The 17,955-nt window shown below is 43.1% G+C and overlaps 1 protein-coding gene across 1 annotated transcript; it reads left to right on the top strand.

Moving 5' to 3' along the window:
• Positions 1 to 205: 205 nt before the first annotated feature.
• NUP88 (nucleoporin 88) lies at positions 206 to 17,752 on the top strand. The gene is made up of 17 exons (XM_066578882.1): positions 206 to 471; positions 1,915 to 2,084; positions 2,326 to 2,451; positions 5,418 to 5,501; positions 5,820 to 5,990; positions 6,904 to 7,090; positions 9,957 to 10,107; positions 11,423 to 11,521; positions 11,630 to 11,720; positions 13,476 to 13,580; positions 13,725 to 13,883; positions 14,223 to 14,348; positions 14,437 to 14,502; positions 14,912 to 14,992; positions 16,133 to 16,259; positions 16,363 to 16,481; positions 17,445 to 17,752. The coding sequence occupies exons 1-17, from the start codon at positions 250 to 252 to the stop codon at positions 17,506 to 17,508; spliced, it is 2,148 nt and encodes a 715-aa protein (XP_066434979.1). The 5' UTR covers positions 206 to 249; the 3' UTR covers positions 17,509 to 17,752.
• The last annotated feature ends 203 nt before the right edge of the window (positions 17,753 to 17,955 follow it).

Genomic DNA, 17,955 nt, shown 5'->3' with positions numbered 1-17,955 from the left:
CACGTATTCACTAACGAATCGGTTATTTTCCCACAAGCAGCCACGAAGAACAACGGGCTCGTTACGGGCCTGCAGTGGCTCCAGACTGTGGGGGATCCCTGTGCTGGCACTTGAGCGCCACTCAGGAGGACAATGGGCGGGGCATAGAGCTCCTCCCCCTTTTGTCCCCTCCAATCATGGGGTGTTCCCCCGCCGCGGTCGCTGGAGACTGACATCACAGCCGGGGGCGCAGGCCGGTACCTGCTGAACATGGCGGCGGTGGGGAGAGGCGGGGATGGCTGGCAGAGCACGCTGAGTGAGCACCGGCTCTTCCCGCAGCTGAGGACGCAGGCGGGCGGGAGGAGCGCGGCGGCGCTGAAGAGCCTCGTGTGCTGCGTGGACGGCGACCTGCTGACCTGGAGCCAGGAGGACTGCGCCTTCCACACCATCCGCCTCCGCAGCCTTAACGGCGGCAGCGCGGAGCACGAGCAGGTGAGAGCCGGCACCCCGAGCCCGACCGTCCTCCGCTCTGGCGGCAGCCCGCGCGATGAATGAGTAGCTGGGGTGTGCCTTGTGCTTCCAGCTATTCCTCGTGTGCTGGAAGTTCTGCAGTTTACAGCGTATTCATCATAGGCGGTGATAACCTTCACATTCCTCCAGTGGGGCCTCTCGCACACGGAAAAGATGGCAGCATGCAGTGTGTTGGCGTGTATCATGTGTACGCAGACACGCCAACATAGTGTATGGGGGTTGTCGGTGCGCGGTACATTGTGTCCCCCGCGCCATATAAGGATGCCCGTATCAGAGAGCTGATAGAGCCTTGTGCCTTCAAACTCTCTGCTTGTTGACACTGCGTAGTAGCGGCGTCCGCAGTTTACCTCCAGAGCAGTGATTCCTAACGGGGGGGGTGGCCGCAACACAGGGGGCTGTTGGCCCTTCAGTCTTGGTGGGCAGGTGACATCCCGGGGCCAGACGCGACTACCACTACAGTAGTGGCTGCCCTCATGGTAAGTAGGGCGACGCCTGGGCGTGTTACAGGCGGATCTCGCTGCGCTCCATTATAGGTACAGATCTACGTGGACATGGTCTCCGCCACTTATCCTCAGTGGGTGACATTGGAGTATCCGTCACGTCCGACGTCGCTCAGCGCTGGGCACCTCCCACTTGACAAATTGACAGCGCTAGGAGTCAGATAGAAGATGAGCCCATCTGCATAAAGGCACGCGTGTTTGGAAGAGAAACCGGCAACGGGCTGTAGGTGCCGCCCTACGATTTAAGTGGGTTTGGTTGAAAGCTTGGAGGACCCCGGGAAATGGGGAAGATTTATGAAACTATCTAAAAGAAACTCTTGTCTCTGCCGCCGACAGCAGCCAATCACAGCACAGCTCTCATTTATCAAGAACACTATAACTGTGATTGGTTGCTGAGGGTGACAGACAGTTTTACAAATATATTTTCACTGAAATGTGTAAACCAGAGGTCTGTAATATGGCCGGCTGTCAGGATGTCGTGGAACCTGTGGCTCAAGCAATATACCTGTGTTGGCAAGTTTTCTTTAATTGGACTTGTGATCACATGACCATGACATTCCCTGTATAATAAGCCTATCTGATCAGCCCCTCTCCTATTAGCATTGGGGGCTGCTCTGAGCAGACCATTGTAGTGTTGTCTGAGCTCTGCTGTGTCCAGCTAGCAACGCGCTATGGAAATGATGTAGCGCTCGATACGGCCATTTCTGATGCTATATGTCATGTATGAAGGCTGTAATGTGGGGAAAGATGGGGTATGGAGCGCTCTGCTCTTGGTTCCTATACGAGGCTTTCTGAATATGAAAATGTACTTTTTTTTAAATGTTCCGTTTTTGTCCAGTCCTTATGTATTCGGCTGTTGCCAGATCTAGTACAGATGCATTGACCTGTGCCGCTCTCTCCTCAGACTCTGCTGTGTATCAACCCCCCTCTGTTTGATGTGACGGAAGTTCTGCTGAACCCTTCTCAACAACATATTGCTCTGATTGGAAGCAAAGGGCTGATGGTCCTGGACGTCCCCAAACGCTGGGGCAAAAACTCTGAATTTGAAGGAGGTGAAAAGACTGTGAATTGCAGGTGAACACAAAATACGTTAAATGCATTGAAGTGAAAAACCCTTCCCACTCTCCCTCCCTCAAAATGTGTCCACAGCCTTTACGTTACTTCCAAGATGGAGAATGGGGATTGTTTTCTTTAATACTTTGCAATCTAACAGACAAATGCTGCGTACCGCGTGTGAAACCTAGAGCTGTATGGTGTCGTACTTCCATCATATCCTCTTGCACATTATTATAAATTCTATCGTCTCTCCATTTAGAACTATCCCTATCGCTGAGAGGATTTTCACCAGCTCCACGTCTCTGGTTCTGAAGCAGGCGGCATGGTACCCTAGTGAGACTCAAGAGCCTCGTCTGATCTTACTGACTTCTGACAATACAATAAGGTAAGCTGGTGCATCATACGGTCTCGCCTGTTTGATGTCTTAAGACCCATTTAGACACGATTATCGGTCAAAATTCACTCAAAAGCCGTCTTTTGAGCGATAATCGTTGTGTGTAACTGCACTGACATCGTGCAGTTTTCGTTATCCCGTCACTCATCGTTGTCTTTCCGCATGCTGAAAGACGACAACGAGCCTTATCGGGGATTCACAGCGGGATACAGCTGATACTATTGTTTCAGCTGTATCCCACTCCTTGATGACAGGCTGGGTATAAAGAACAGAGCGGTCCAGCTCTGTTCTCCATACCCCGCTCGGAACACTTGGCTGTATAACAGCCGGGAGCTCGGAGTGGAGAACAGCTGGATCCAGAAGACAGGTGGGGACAACCCGCCTGTCTTCTGCATCCTCCCCTCAGAGCGCTCGGCTGTATAACAGCCGGGCGCTCGGAGCGGGGAACAGCTGGTAAAGGGTCCCTCTGGTGAAAACACACTTTTTTTTTTTTTTAGTGTTATCTTGACCCCCCCCCCCCATCTCTCAGCTGATTGCCTGTCACAGTCTGGAGATCCTATCCTATCTCTCATTGCAGTCACTTCTATGCATTGCATCCACCATCTTAATGTTGCTTTTACATCAATTGCATAATAAATCAGCGCAGCATTATATGATCAGCTGTAGCCTGTACCATCTCTGCAACACTATTTCCTTCTGTATTCAGATTCACCTTTATAAGCTACAGACAATAAGTCAGGAAGGAAGGTGAGCTGTGATCTCCACTATTATAACCGTGGAATGGGAGCTGTGTAATCAATTTCAGTAACTGTGACAGGCGTGTCTCCACCCCCCTATAGACAGTTTCTATGGTACATGCCATGTAATAGCATCACACAGGTTGAGAAACTGACTAGAAACTGAGTACACAGCCCCAAGTAAATCTGAGTTGGTCAGAACTGAGATCACATGACCATCTGAGAAGAAAATGCCAGGGGTTTTGGATACAGGCAGTGTACTTAGGTTAAGAACAAGAAGGTAGGTTTGTGTAAGGACAGACACATTTTTGGATAGCATAGGGAAGGGTTACACCCCTGTAGTGTTTGTTTTGCTATCTGGACAGGAGTGCGTTTCCCTTCCTATGGGTAGATATCCTCACTTCCTGTCTTCTCAGGAACAGGAATGCGGTAGTAGATAGCATTAAATATATCACAGTGGCTCTAACTCCACACTATACTAATTAAATTAAAAAAGGGGGGGAAAAATTCTACCTTAAATGCAACTTGGATAGATGTTTTTCTTAACCTATTCATTCATATGCATGTAAATGCTTAAAGGGGTTTTGTCATTTAGAAAAAGAAAAGCAAAAAACAATACTTTCCTATTCCTCCTTCGTCAGTCTTCTTACCAGATCTTCTCCCGGGTCACCTCTTCCGGTGATGTAGCGTCCATTTGCTGCATTTCAGGTCCTGCAGGGAAGGGTACGCTTCATCACTAGTGACATAGAGTTCACTGCCTAGTAGGGAATGCTAAAGCCTCGGCGGTCTGCTTCATAAGCTGTATGAACAATCGCGGCAAGACACCACGCGTATGCACTGGCGGTGATATTCTGTTTGAGGATTCGGCATTTCCTGTTAGATGGTGAACGCTAGTATTAGAGAGTCAATCTGATTCTGCTGCTGGCGTCAGTTTCTTAAGTAAGCATCAAAGGAAGTTTGCACAGAGCTTTTCTTTTTCTCATCATGAATAGCCATGTAGCATCTGAGGCCTTCAGTAACTCTACGGTGAACTTCTCTAGATCAGGAGCTTGCTCCTCTAACCTTGCCATTCCTGCTTCAATAAGATGAAAAGCATTAGCTAACTTTTGTAGAAAACTTTCAAGTTTGGGGTTTTTAGGTCCCTGTTTTCTTCCCTAAACGCTATCATCTTCTTCTCTAGTTCCATAAGGTCTTCGTTGCATAGTGCTTTGCCATGGGAGCCAAGTAACTCTGTACAAACATTTTCATGGATGTCCATCTGCAGTTGGTTACCAAAAGCAGCCACTGGTTTCAGTTCATCTGTAAACGCCAAGAAATTCTTGTGTGAATTGGGGGCACAATTTGTTCGAAACTCCTCTCATATTTGTCGTAATCCCTAGTATCAGCAATATTTTTGATGACATCATAAATGTTCTAATTCTTCCAGAACTCCCCTAAGGTCATATCATCATTTTTGGTAGCTCTGACAGCTTGTGAGAATGTCCTCCATGGGTCTTAAAGGAGACGATGACTCCCTGATCCATTGGCTGAAGTAGTGATGTGGTTCAAAAACTATTCTTGAAAGATTGTAACTGTAACCCAAGTCTTTGAATTTGCCGTCCCAATAAGAGGAAGAGATGCGTTAGTGGCATTACGTAGGGCCTGCAGATTTAGGGAGTGATAAACTAGAATAAGCTTGAGCTTTACATCCGCCAAATACATTACGTCCAAGTGCACATTTTTGGCCTTTTTTTAAAGTGTAGGTACTCTTGGGCATTTTTTTTTCCCCAAACAAGCACACTTTCGTCTTCATTAAAAATTTGGTCTGGCAAATAACCTCAGTCCTCAATAATATCTTGGGAAACACATTTGCGCTCTGTACTTGCGTGACGGGCATTGTGTGTGTGTGTGTGTGTGTGTGTTTTCTGTATTTTTTGCGCCTGCATGAAGTTTAACATAGGCTTATTTGTGTGTAATGCACACCAAAATAGGACATGCTTGCAAAAAAGCGCATGACCGAACCTATTTAAAATCAGTGAGTTTTCTTCACTGTGTAATACACAAATGCATTTGCTAAATAAGCCCTAACATCAGCACTTGCTGCTTCACCCTGAATTTTATTATGCAAATATATGTAACGTTTATTAATATTTTAGGGGATTAGAAATAAAATGAATTTCGCTTTGCTAAAGCAACAGTTTTTTTATTATATTTATAATATAATTCTATAATATTTTTCAGAATATACAAACTTCATGATCATTTGTCTCCAGAAAACGTTATCCCACTTTCCAATGCGGATGAGACCTCGCTGCCTCAGAATAGGTATGTACCATTGTCTTGTGGTGGTCTATAATATGAATGGGCATTAGAAAAAAGAAACACTCCTGTTCACGCCGTCTGAAGCTTTCCATCGCATTGCTATGAGCGGAGAATCATTGCGATTCTCCGCGGTCAGCCTATTTGTCAGATTAGGCTGGCCGGTGGAGATTCATCTGTGGCTCCTGGTCCCGGGCGGCGGCTCCTGTGGTGGAGCTCCGCCGCGGGATGCCACAACGCCCATGGACAGGGGGCCTAAATTGTTTTTATGTTTTGCAAGCTGTGATATTTGGCTAATAGATCCGTTCCTCTCTTTGGTTACAGGCGCTCCTACAAAGCTTCTCTCGGGGAGATCGCTGTTGCGTTTGATTTTGGCCCGTTAGCTGCAGTATCGAGGAGCCTTGGCCGGCACAGTAAGGAGAACACTGCGTATCCTCTCTACATACTTTATGAGAATGGAGAAACCTTCCTTCTGTATATTGATTTACAGGGCAGGTGAGTTGCAGTGCTCTTATCCACAGTATAGTTCCTTATTAGAGGCTCATCAGGACAGTAGACTTGTACTGAAATCATAAAAGGGGTTGTGCCAACATGCATGACCCCCTCCCAGAATGCGGGCAAAGGGTGAATAGCTGAACTCATTTTAGTCCAGTCCCAAAACCCCTGGAGGTCCTCTGTATGGCTGGATGCAGCTTCCACCAGCAAAATCAGATTAGCTGCAGGGTGAGATGTCATAATACAGAATGGTCATTCACATGAATAGCAGTCCCGTAAAGCCAGAACTGCACAAGATCTGCTAGAACGGGAGCCGCTCTTACTGAGCTACTCCCCATTCTGGGTCCTAGAGGGAAATCCTGAGCACGAATCCCTCTGCTATGCATACATGGCACAACCCCTTTAGCTTTTATAATTGTAGTAAGTTAGAAATGGGTTATCTGTCAAGGTGCTGGATTCAGATATCACAAATCTGCCTGAAATGGTCACTAAGGGCTAATGCCCACAGACGGATTTCTGCCGCATTTCCCGTGGCAGAAATCTGCGGTGTTATTCCGCAGCTGTAAGGTTCTATTGAACCTAATCGCTTTCTGCCTTCCAATGCTCACGCTGCAGAATTCTACCATGGATTGCTGCGGCATGTTCTATCTTACGCGTGGCCAGCTTCCATTATAGTGAATGGAAGCAGCCTGTCCCACGAAACTTCCGCTGTGAGCATAGCGTGCAGGTTCGCCGGACGGGACTCTCGTGGTGAGTATGGGATCCTTGGGGAGGGGGGGGGGGGGCGCTATGTCCGACTCCGCTGTGATATTCCGCTGGCGGAGTCCGACACGGCCGTGGGCATGAGGCCTTAATATGGAAAGCTGTTCATTTGCTGACTGATTCTGACAGTCTGAATTTGTTTATATTGCAGTAGCAACAGTGTTGGCCGGCTGCTCGGCCCTCTCCCTATGCACCCCGCGGCAGAGGATAACTACGGATATGATGCTTGCTCAGTGCTTTGCTTGTCCTGCGTCCCAAACATCCTTGTGATTGCAACTGAATCTGGTCTCTTATATCATTGTGTGGTGTTGGAGGGAGAAGATGATGATGAGCAGACTGTAAGTTTTATATATATCAATCTTTTTAATGTTTAGTCCAAAAATTGTTATCTATAAACATTGAACCGTTCTGATTTTAATGCAGAGTTCCAATTGGCATCCAAAAGCTGGACGTTAGGTTAGTCTTCAGATACTCGTCTACAGGAGGTATCAACGGGCTTTGGATGCTCTCTGCATTAAATACTGTAGCTTGTATTGAGCAGAGAGTAATTGTCCTTACAACTACTGAATGAAGCCAGAATATTATCACTTTTGGGCTGTATGAATCAAAGTAGGAGCTGTATCTATGTGTGTATGTGTAAATGTATCATAATTTTTTCATTAAACCTAGCTCTGACCCCTATAAGGGTATTATAAAACTAATTAGTACGTTATTTTGGAAATGTTCAGATTACAATTAAGTTTACTGTGCTTCACCATCACAGGTATTCACCATCCTAAGTAAGTAGGCTTATTGGGTGTTTACCTGTAAACCACTGCAGCATATTTGAGATAAATGTAAGGTGGTGTGCAGATAGACGGTTGGCTGTGGATCGCTCCTGTGCGCATTTCACTTATTTGGAAAGTTTCTTGCAATTGCCCCAGTAATAGTAGCGCTTCTCTGAAACTTCTTAGGATTGGTTTGCAGTCATTGTCTTCATTTACATAGACTTAATCCCTTTTCACTGTGAAGCTTCCATGCCAAATAGCAGTAGCAAAGCTCCATTGTGTTTGCTTGTATGTAGATCACCACTCTAATTTATATTTGTGCATATTTTTGTGTTTTTTTTTTTTTTTTCTTTCCCTAAATACTTTGTCAGTTTTATCAAACATTTAGTAGGTTCTGGTGCTTCTTGTCTCCACCACAAAAATGACACCAGGGATTGTCCTGGGAAGGGGGAAAGGTACGTCCACAGCTGATTGGCATGTAAGCTCCCGATGCCCTACTTTTTCTGCTGCAAGCGGTGTGCTTGCTAGCAGCGCTGTCTGTCTTCTGCCATGTAAGCTGCCCGTGAGGCTCTTTTGGCCACTGCTAGCATTGTGGTCATTGTGCCCGCGTGCCGGGCTGCCATCACAGCTCCACTACAAAATCTATCCGCACAGAGGAGGCAGCACAGCAGGGTCCTGACCAGAAGTGTTATGAGCGAGGAGACAGCAGAGCGCCGCATGGAGGCAACAGGAGGCAACAGGGGAGAAGGGAGACCTCTGGGAAGAGCTGCAGCCAGCAAATGTAATAATGGGAGACTGACAGGTAAAGTCACAGTGGGGTGGTGAGTGCGATGACACCCTGGCGTGGGGAAGAGTGACAGGGTTGCCAGGAGCGGAGATAAGATGCAGCACCCAGGAACTGTGAAACAGCAGGTGCTAGGAGCGGAGATTTTAGTCCGGCGGGGTGTGTACAGCTGTCAGCCTGGACCTTCCCTTCTACTGTACCTCGCCAACCCATGTCTCCACCCATAGTTCCGGTGGAGACAAAATGCACCAGTACCCTTTTAGTATATATGGATTGCTTAAGGAATGCAAAAATATCTATTCAGTATAACAAAATACAGTAAACATTGCAGATCGATTGGACGAGAATACTTTAGTGTTGCACCCAGGCTATGTGCTGAGGACATCTTGGTGCTGAAAAAAGGATGCATGCTCGTGCATGTTATAGTTCATTTTAATGAAATTACTATTCAGCTACTTTTTTAAAATTTTTTTAAACTTTTTAAATCCCCTCTAGTAAGATAAATTGTGTGCCTGCCGCCACCATCCAAGACATACAATATTGCTGAATGTTAGGGCTCATGTCCACGACCGTGTTTTCACCGCGTATTACATGTGCATTGCACGGCCATGTGAAACGCTGTGAATGGAGTCAGTGATAGTCAATGGACGTTCATTGATGTGTGAACACTGCGTATCAATACGCAAGAGAAATAAATCACAGCATGCTCTATTTCTTTGCGTACATACGCAGCGTGAGCCCCATACACTTATATGGGCAACACTGTCCATAGGTAATACATTGTGTATGGGCAGCATTTTTATACACATCCCTGCTCTGTTTCAATGTTTTTTAAAAATCGCACTGCGTGTAATATGCAGGCATATGGCTGGGAATGTGTAATACACTGCGAGGAGACCTGCAGCAGTTCACGTATACAGCCGTGGGCATGAGCTGATTTGAGTTCAGTTGGCGATGATGTGTAAATCCATCTTCAGTTATCACCCCCCCCCCCACCCCCCAATGGTTTTAGCATTTATTTGTATGGTTGTGAGAAGAGAAATAAAAGATTCCTAATTTCTATAAGGATATATTATGGGATATTAAGCATTTGTAGAACCATACATTAAAAGTATAAGAGGGAATCCACAGTGTGTGTCTGGACCCTGTGGTCAAACCACATTCGCCAGCAGTGGGCAGTGACTAATGATTTTGGCCGTTGGTCACCGTGAGCGGTCATGGTTTGACCACATGCATCCGAATGCACCGTGTGGATTCACTACAACTCCTCTTCTGTGGGCTTTGTATACAATTAGATGTTGCTGTTTAGCCCTTGTACTAGTTCCTGGAACGGGTGTACCTGCAGTGAAATATTGTCATTTAAAAATAACACTTCTTTTGTACTTTATTTTTCTTCATTTGGGTGATCATTTGTATATCTGGATATGTAATTCCCATCTTATAGCTGTATATACCTATGTAGAAGCTGACTTTACATGATCTTTGCTCTTGTTATCTAATTGGTGCAAAATTGTACCCTATGTGGCCAGTTAACGATGTGACATCTTAGAAATTGTATTTTATGCATTTTAAGCATTATTGATCCCTTATGACACAAGGCACTTTGCTTTATGGCTTTCCTCTAACCTCAGTCTGTATACTTAATTTTTGCAGTCTGACAAGTCGTGGAACCCCAGCTCTGAGCTCATCCCATCCCTCTATGTTTTTGAGTGCGTTGAACTTGAACTTGCCCTGAAATTGACAGCAGAGGACGATGAAGAATCCATTGAGACTGACTTCTCATGTCCAATTAAGCTACACAGAGGTAGCTTTTATCATAAAAATATGGTTATATGAAGGGTTCTGTGGTCCTGAATGGTCTTGGCAAGCAAAGGGCAACAGATCTACTTTAATTTGAATGACACTTATTGTTACTTCTCGTGACTTTTTGTATCTTGTTAGGCCTCATGTCCACGGGCAAAAGAAGAATTAAAATCCGCAGCGGATTTTAACTCTTCTCCTGCACGCGGATCCGCACCCCATAGGGATGCATTGACTACCCGCGGGGTAGATAAATACCCGCGGATGGTCAATAAAAGTGATTTTTTTTTTTAAAATGGAGCATGAAAAAATCTGGGCCATGCTCCATTTTCGTGCGGGGCTCCCGCGGGATTCTATTGAAGCCTATGGAAGCCGTCCGGATCCGCGGGAGACAAAAATAGGAATTTACTCACCCGCTCCGGTTCTTCTCTTCGCCGAGGCGCCATCTTCTCTCCATCGCGGACGGATCTTTTTTCTTCGAGCCGGCGCGTGCGCAGGGCACGGCACTGACGTCATCCTGCGCATCCGCCCGGCCGAAGAAAGAAGATCCGGCCGCGACGTAGAGAAGATGACGCCGCAGCGAAGGAAGTATCCGGAGCGGGCGGGAGGTAAGTTTATTCTGATTTATTCTTATTTTCAGCCCTCATGTCCGCGGGGCAGGAGGGACCGCTCCGGATTCTCCATGGAGAATCCGGAGCGGGCCTGATTTTCCCCGTGGACATGAGGCCTTAGGTATGAAAATTTCTTGCTAAATTTATTTATTTTTTTTTTTTTCTTGCTACGTGTATAAAATATAATTTTTTTTCAAAGCTGCGTTACCACTTTTTGCCCCATGACAAAAAAAAAAAGTGTGTTGTAAATCGTCTCTCAGTTGTTGTACTATGAAATACATTTCCAGCATGTTGATCCTGTTGGGCACTGCCACGGCCCTCTTTGTGCCATACTTGCTTTTGGTCAGAGATAACTCGGGCATTTGCAGTCAACTTCTTGCTAACCCAATGCTGCAATCGTTGGAGGACCTCTTTATTAAACCTTTTTCTCTGGGCCAGCATCATCATGGAGACAGCCTAGGACCTGATGAGGAGTTTCGTGTATGCTTGTTAGGGCATGCATACTTATATGTGCCTAGGCATATTTCTATTTATTTATTTTTTCATAAATCAGTAGTACAACAAAAATAACTTTTGTAATTATAGTTTATTACAGAAAAATGCCTCTTCTCCATTTATCAGTCACTTCTCCTCCTTCCCCCTTCTGAACCTCCAACACAAATGTGAACGAGTCCAAAGACTTACATTAATATCTGTGTTTGATTCTAGACCCCGTGTGTCCATCGAGATATCATTGCACTCATGTGGCTGGCATTCACAGCGTAGGTCTGGCTTGGTTCAGCAGACTGGAGAAATTTCTCAGTGCAGGTATTTTATTATTTATATTTTTTTACTGTTACATTTTATGATTTATTCACTGCTAAATCAAAGTGCAGTCTGCTGATGGGCTTACAATTATTCTTAATGTGTCTTCAGGTGAAGAGGATAAAGACAGTCTGCAAGAATTAGCCGCAGAACAGAAGTGCCTCGTGGAGCATATTCTGTGTACTAAGCCCCTGCCATGCAGGTAAGTGCATGTTACAGCACTGTTTTTGGTCTTCAGGTATGTTGATTTTTGTATGTACTCCTCTTTATAACTTGAATGGGCTACCAGAGCTTTAAAAAATGTACTTTTAGATCCATATTGTATAATTCAGTCTAAATTAGTTTCTCTCTTAATCTCATACCACTCCAATGCTGCTGGTCTCTACATAGTCCGGAACTGTAACATGTGGTAGCAGCACAGGTCTATTGCTAGCTACAGTGGTCTGCTTACTGAAATAATTTCCAAAGCAGTTTCACTAATGTTCCATGTTCATAATATGCTTTATAGTTACGTAACTGGTAATTTGTATTATTAATCCCTTAGCCTGGGAAACCAACTGATTGCGGGAAATACCGAGCAGAACATCTCTTGATTTACATTTCTTGTAATGTATAAGAGCCACTCCGGAAAAACAAAAAAATATTTTTTTACATCTTGGCCCCTCTCGTCTGTTTTCCTGTCACACTCTGGATGTCATTTTTGTATATTGCAGTCACTTCCATGCAGTGCAGCCTCCTATCTAATGCTTATTGGACACAATCCTGATACTGAGATTTCTACTTTCACGTGAATCTCATCATGCATCAGCACAACCTTGCAACTAGAGACTGTATCGTCTGTGCAGCAGGCAAACACTGTCATTGCATTCTGTATTTACCTAAATAAGCTACAGACAAGAGGATGAGCTGTGATTTCCACTATTATAACTGTGTGACAGGAGCCTCTAATTATCAGTAACTGGGATAGGAGTGTCTGTGCCACCCTCTAAGCAGTTTCTGTGGTAGAGTCCATGTAATGGCATCACGCAGATGTTATGCTAAGTGAGCAACTGACTAGAAACTGAACATAAAAGTAAATTTCAGGTGGTCAGAATTCAGATCACATGACTACCTAAGGAGAAAGCCAGGAGTTTCAGATAGAAAAGAATAACTAAAGCAGGTAACACTAATATTTAGTTTATGCTCAGGTAGAAATCATAACATTCTTAATAATAATAAAAACGATTGCATTCAAAGAAGGTAACACTAGCCCACTTATATATACGTGGGAGCTACCTGCATAATGAATGAGAATTCATTTCTTGCTGATGTGGCCATTTCATTATGTATATATTTATAGCTGTCAGAGAGTAAGAAAAAAGGTTAATATCTCTTATATGAGGTGGAAATAGTAAATTATTGTTGGAGATATCAATATTACTTCATTTGATGGTTTCTAAAGTTTCTCATCAAAGAACCTTTTTCAAAATCCAGACACATCGATGAATATTTCAGGTCCCACACTTGGCACCCCAACGCAAACAGCTTATTCTGCTAACCGAAACTGCAGCTAGCCTGGCATTTGAATTTTCTCTGCTGTAGTATCGCGTAGCGACCATCCAAATGAATGGTTGTCCATGTAATACGAGTCCGCCAGAATAGAAGCTGTTCTCAGCTGCTGAAGTGAGTGCGGCTGTCACTTCATTCCATACCAGGCACAGCTCCATATATTGTATACAGACTCTGCTCGGTATTGCAGCTCAGTCCCATTTGCTTGAATGAAACTGAGCTGCAGTCAGGTCATGTGACTAATGAAGCAGTGGACCCTTGTCTATCAACTACTGATCACCTATCCTGAGGATAACTCCTTAATGGTTTATTCCTGGAAAACCCCTTTAAAGTTATAACTGTTTAGAAATTTATAGAAAATGACAATATGGTTTATTTTATAGAAATCTCTGATCTTTTCTTGTTCTAGGCGCCCCTCACCCATTCAGGGATTTTGGATCATTTCAGACCTTTCACTCGGGACAAGTATGATTTGCCTTACTAGTGGCTATGAATGCATCACAAGACCGTTACTGTATGTATACATTGTATTTTATGCCAAATATAATATGTCTTCTACTTTACTAATTCCAAATTCTTGGTATTTTAACATTCAAATTCTAAAATTAATACTGAAGTTTTCGTGTTTTTTTTTTTACATTTTTTTTCCCCTGTTCAGAACAACTATCCGGCCACCATCACCACCCCTTCTCTGCTCCCAGGCCGACAGCCACATCACAGAGTCTGTCCCTCATGTCTTGGAAGATGTGAAAGGCCCGTTTGAAAATCACATTCGAAATATTCTTATTCGGACTTCTGCAAATCCTTTGCTTCTAAAGTGAGCAACTTTTTAACACTATATTATACAGACCTACATGGCGACTTACCTTCTTGTAAACAAGTACTCTGTTCTTAGTTACCTGAATTGTGCTTATAGGTCATTTACGAGTACATTTATTATCTGTAAGGGAGTTGGCACGGCTTCTAAAATGCATATGTTTAAAAGGCTCTTTGCGGACCACAGCCGGTGATATTAAGATGCTATGTGTATATCCTCACAATGAACTTATTCCTAACCCTGTTTCAAGGTCTATTCAAATCAAGTCCTTACTAACCGATTCTTGTAACAATTTTGATATAAATTGTAGTAATGGATTTTTTTTTTTTTTTTTGCTAGTTCATCTAGTAAAGATTCTTCTCCTCCACCTGAGGAATGTCTTCAGCTGTTAAGTCGAGCAACCCAAGTTTTCCGGGAAGAGTATGTCCTCAAACAGGATATGGCTAGAGAAGAGATTCAAAGAAGGTAATGTGTGTCATATGTGGTTGTCTGATAGTTGTGAATTTGGTGGCACTTAGAGAATTCTGGCTTTGATCAAACTTTCTTCCCATAGGGTAAAATTGCTGATTGCTCAAAAAGAAAAGCAGCTAAAAGATATGCGGTACTGTAATGAAGAAAGGTAAGCAAAATCTGTTCTTCTATAAGATTGTACACATTAGATTGCTTGAATCATTTAAAGGCAAAGCGCCGATGGTAACTCTTCCCTGTTCATACTAAACTATTTGAGTGTTTTGCGTTTTCGCGCACCCCTACTTTTCCTATGTTGCGCGCTCTCTCATAGAAACATTGGTCATCTTATAAGCATTTCTGTTTTACATGACCTGTAGGCATGTGTGTATACGGTGAACTTGTTCAGATTTACTCTTTGTAAACTGAAACACCAGCACATGAATGTGTTGCACACTTTTACTGGTTGGCATTTTATTTACTGCACCTGGAAAATGGGCACTGAATCTGTCATTAACGATGGGCATAGATCTTCATGTTTTAGTTGTAATCAACTTTCTTTTTTTTTTTCTGTCTTGAAGGAAAAGCCTCAAAGAAATGGCTGAGCGTCTTGCTGAGAAATACGAGGAGGCCAAAGAAAAACAAGATGATCTCATGAACAGGTTAGTTTGCTATTCTTCTCACTTTTTGCTTATGGTTTTAGTGCCCCTTATGGATATTCATAATTGTTTTATTTTCTGAATGAAGTAGAATATACTCCATTGAACTCACACTTGTGCCTCAAACAACATTTTATACCAGTCAGTTTGCTTATTAATGCCTTCAGGGAAGTTGTCCTGGGTTCAATAAACAGCCTTGCCAGATTCATGAGATGACAAATAGGTTTGGGGAGGGTGGGTAAAGTATGAAATCATTATGGCTACCACTGAGAGTTTATCAAAATGAATGTAAAGAGAAAAAGAATTGGCAACTTCTCTACTTTTTTAAAACCTACCCAAGTTTTCAGATAACTTTTCTGTGTGTAATGACCCTCTTTCTGGCTTTTAAGACTTTTATCCTTTATTTTAACCCATTTTCCTATGAGCATGGTGTATGTTTGCTCTCTGTCCTCTCTACTCGTAGGCGGAAAGTGGCTGCTGTGCTGTCTTCTATATACTGTATATAGATTGCAGTGATCCTTCTTTCTTAAATGCCTATTACACGCATATAGACATAACTTCACCAGGCAGCACTGTACAGAAGTATTTAGCAGTGTTCATGTGTATAAGAGGATTTCAGCATTATCTCTACTTGCAGCTCTCTGAGTGTCTTTCCATCTGCCTCCTCTGCATGCAGTTCAATGAGCATGATGACTCTTCCCTACCTGTAGTGTCTTTGCATCCCCTTGTCAATCAAGAGCTAGCAGACAGTGAACAGCAAGGCGGGGGGAAGGGAGACAGTGATTTTAGAGGGATTTTTCAGCACAAACATAATTTTAGGTAAATAAAGTACACTGCAGTTTTGCAAATTATCATATCAGCTATCATATAAGTGCAAGTTGTTTGAAAAGTTAGTGATACTTTAAAGGTGAGAGCTGAAGTCTGATTAGTTAGGGAAATTGTATTAAATAAAAAATGTCTATAACGTCCTGATTGGATGGCTTCGTAAAGGCCCTTAGTAATAGTGATCTAGTAGCTGTCTGTTTTCATATTATAAAGGGATGAATGCTACAACTTACTAGAGATACTTTCCACTACATGAATATAGCCATTTCTTGATTATATAACATGCAAGTAATCTTCTCATGGTCATTTTTTGTTAAGGCTAAAAGCTGTGCTGCACAGCTTCAACACCCGACACCCAGTGTTGACAGACAGTGAGCGAGATATGAAGAAAGAGTTACTTACAACACATGAACAGCTGCATCATCTGGACAATGCTATAAAACAGGTAAACGAGCCGCAGTACTAAAGCGTAAGGGAGGAATCCTAGTACCTTCATAGTTGCAGGATTTTCAAATTTTTTTTTTTTTTTTTGTCTTTTTTGTACACAGGTCAAATTGAAAATGGACTATCAAGAGCGTAAGATGGAGAAAGTAAAAAGCCCAAGAAAGTCTAATCTAACTCTCAGTGACTACCAGCGGAAGAATATCCAGGCAGTATTAAAAGAACAGTAAGTATTAGCTGTGTGGACTGTCAGATCAGCAAACTCACTGTGACTAGTTCTGTCACGTGTCTTGCATCAATAATACATTCTTTATTTGCAAGCTGTAGAGTCAAAGGGGTTTCTTGGGGCTTTTCTGTTGATGACGTATTCTAAAGAGAGGTCAGCAGTAGTCGAATGGGTGGGTTCCGCCGCTTTGGAACCCTGCCAATCAGCTGGTATTGGGCCAATTGTCAGTGTGGTCAAGATCATAATTTTTTTTGATCCATTCATGCAGCTAAAAATCCAAACAAAACAAACTATGTGTGAATGCACCCTAAAGGTATGTTTACGCAGCAGATTTCACCCTAGAATCTGGCTGTAAAACCATGGTAGAAATTCACATTTCCGCCATGGAATCGCACACAGATTTCCATGGTCAATGGGCAAAATCTGTGTGGAATTCCAATGCAGACCTGCATGACAAAGGGACCTGTTACTACTTAGCAGCAATCCGTGTGGAAACGCATTGGAATTCCACATGCGGATTTTGCCTATTGACGGGGCTATATCTTCATGTAGACCTGCACTTTTTAAAAAGGTGTAAAATGGGCATAGTTGTGGATTTCTTCTGCAGTTTTACGGGTGAATTCCATGCAGAAAATCCCATGGCAGAATCCACCTTGTGAACATACCCTCAGCGTGCTTTCACACAGCTGACATGTTGTAGAAATGTATGTGATTGTCCTTTCATCTGACCGGTATTTGCAGAAATCTATGCGTTTGCTGCAAAAACTGCCCCATTTGGAGATATGGAGCAGATTTTCAGAAATTTGCAACAAATCTGCCACATGTAAGTATAACTCTAACACTCTTAACACAATATACTTGTGGATGAGTAATACCTTGTATTTGCAGAGTTGCTCATACATGTCCTCTTTCCTTGACCCACTGCTGTGTACTTACTGTTATGTATTTTTTTCCTAATATTAGGTATGAACATATTCAAAAAATGGTGAAACAAATAAATGATATCCGGAACCACGTCAGCTTTTAACAGCAAAGGATTTCCCTACATAATATTTAAACTTGAGGCTTTCAGTTATTAAGAAAGTGGCAGCAGGAAAGTATTTTGGACTGCAAATTTGTGAATTTCTGGATTCCATTATTGTACATATTATGAGTAAATTTATTGAATTCTCTCATCCGGTGACAGGACTTTGTACAAAAACAACTTGGAATGTATTTTTTTTTTCAAGCTTTTCTAATACAGAACTTTAAAGAGTTGTTGACTAACGTGAGCAAGTGTGTTGTGTCCTTCATAAGATATTGTTCACATCTAAGGTCTACTGCAATAAGAGATTCTGTTAACCTTTAATGACACAATGCAGGCTCCACACTAAAAAACAAATTACCCAGGAGAAATTGGCTCCTAAACTGAAAAAATTTAGGAGCCAAACAGAACTTCTAGTTACCAAATTTAAATACATAAATAATGTTAAAA

The sequence above is a fragment of the Eleutherodactylus coqui genome, chromosome 1 (genome assembly GCF_035609145.1).
Source record: "Eleutherodactylus coqui strain aEleCoq1 chromosome 1, aEleCoq1.hap1, whole genome shotgun sequence".
NCBI lineage: Eukaryota > Metazoa > Chordata > Amphibia > Anura > Eleutherodactylidae > Eleutherodactylus > Eleutherodactylus coqui.
This window is presented reverse-complemented; position numbering and strand designations above follow the sequence as displayed.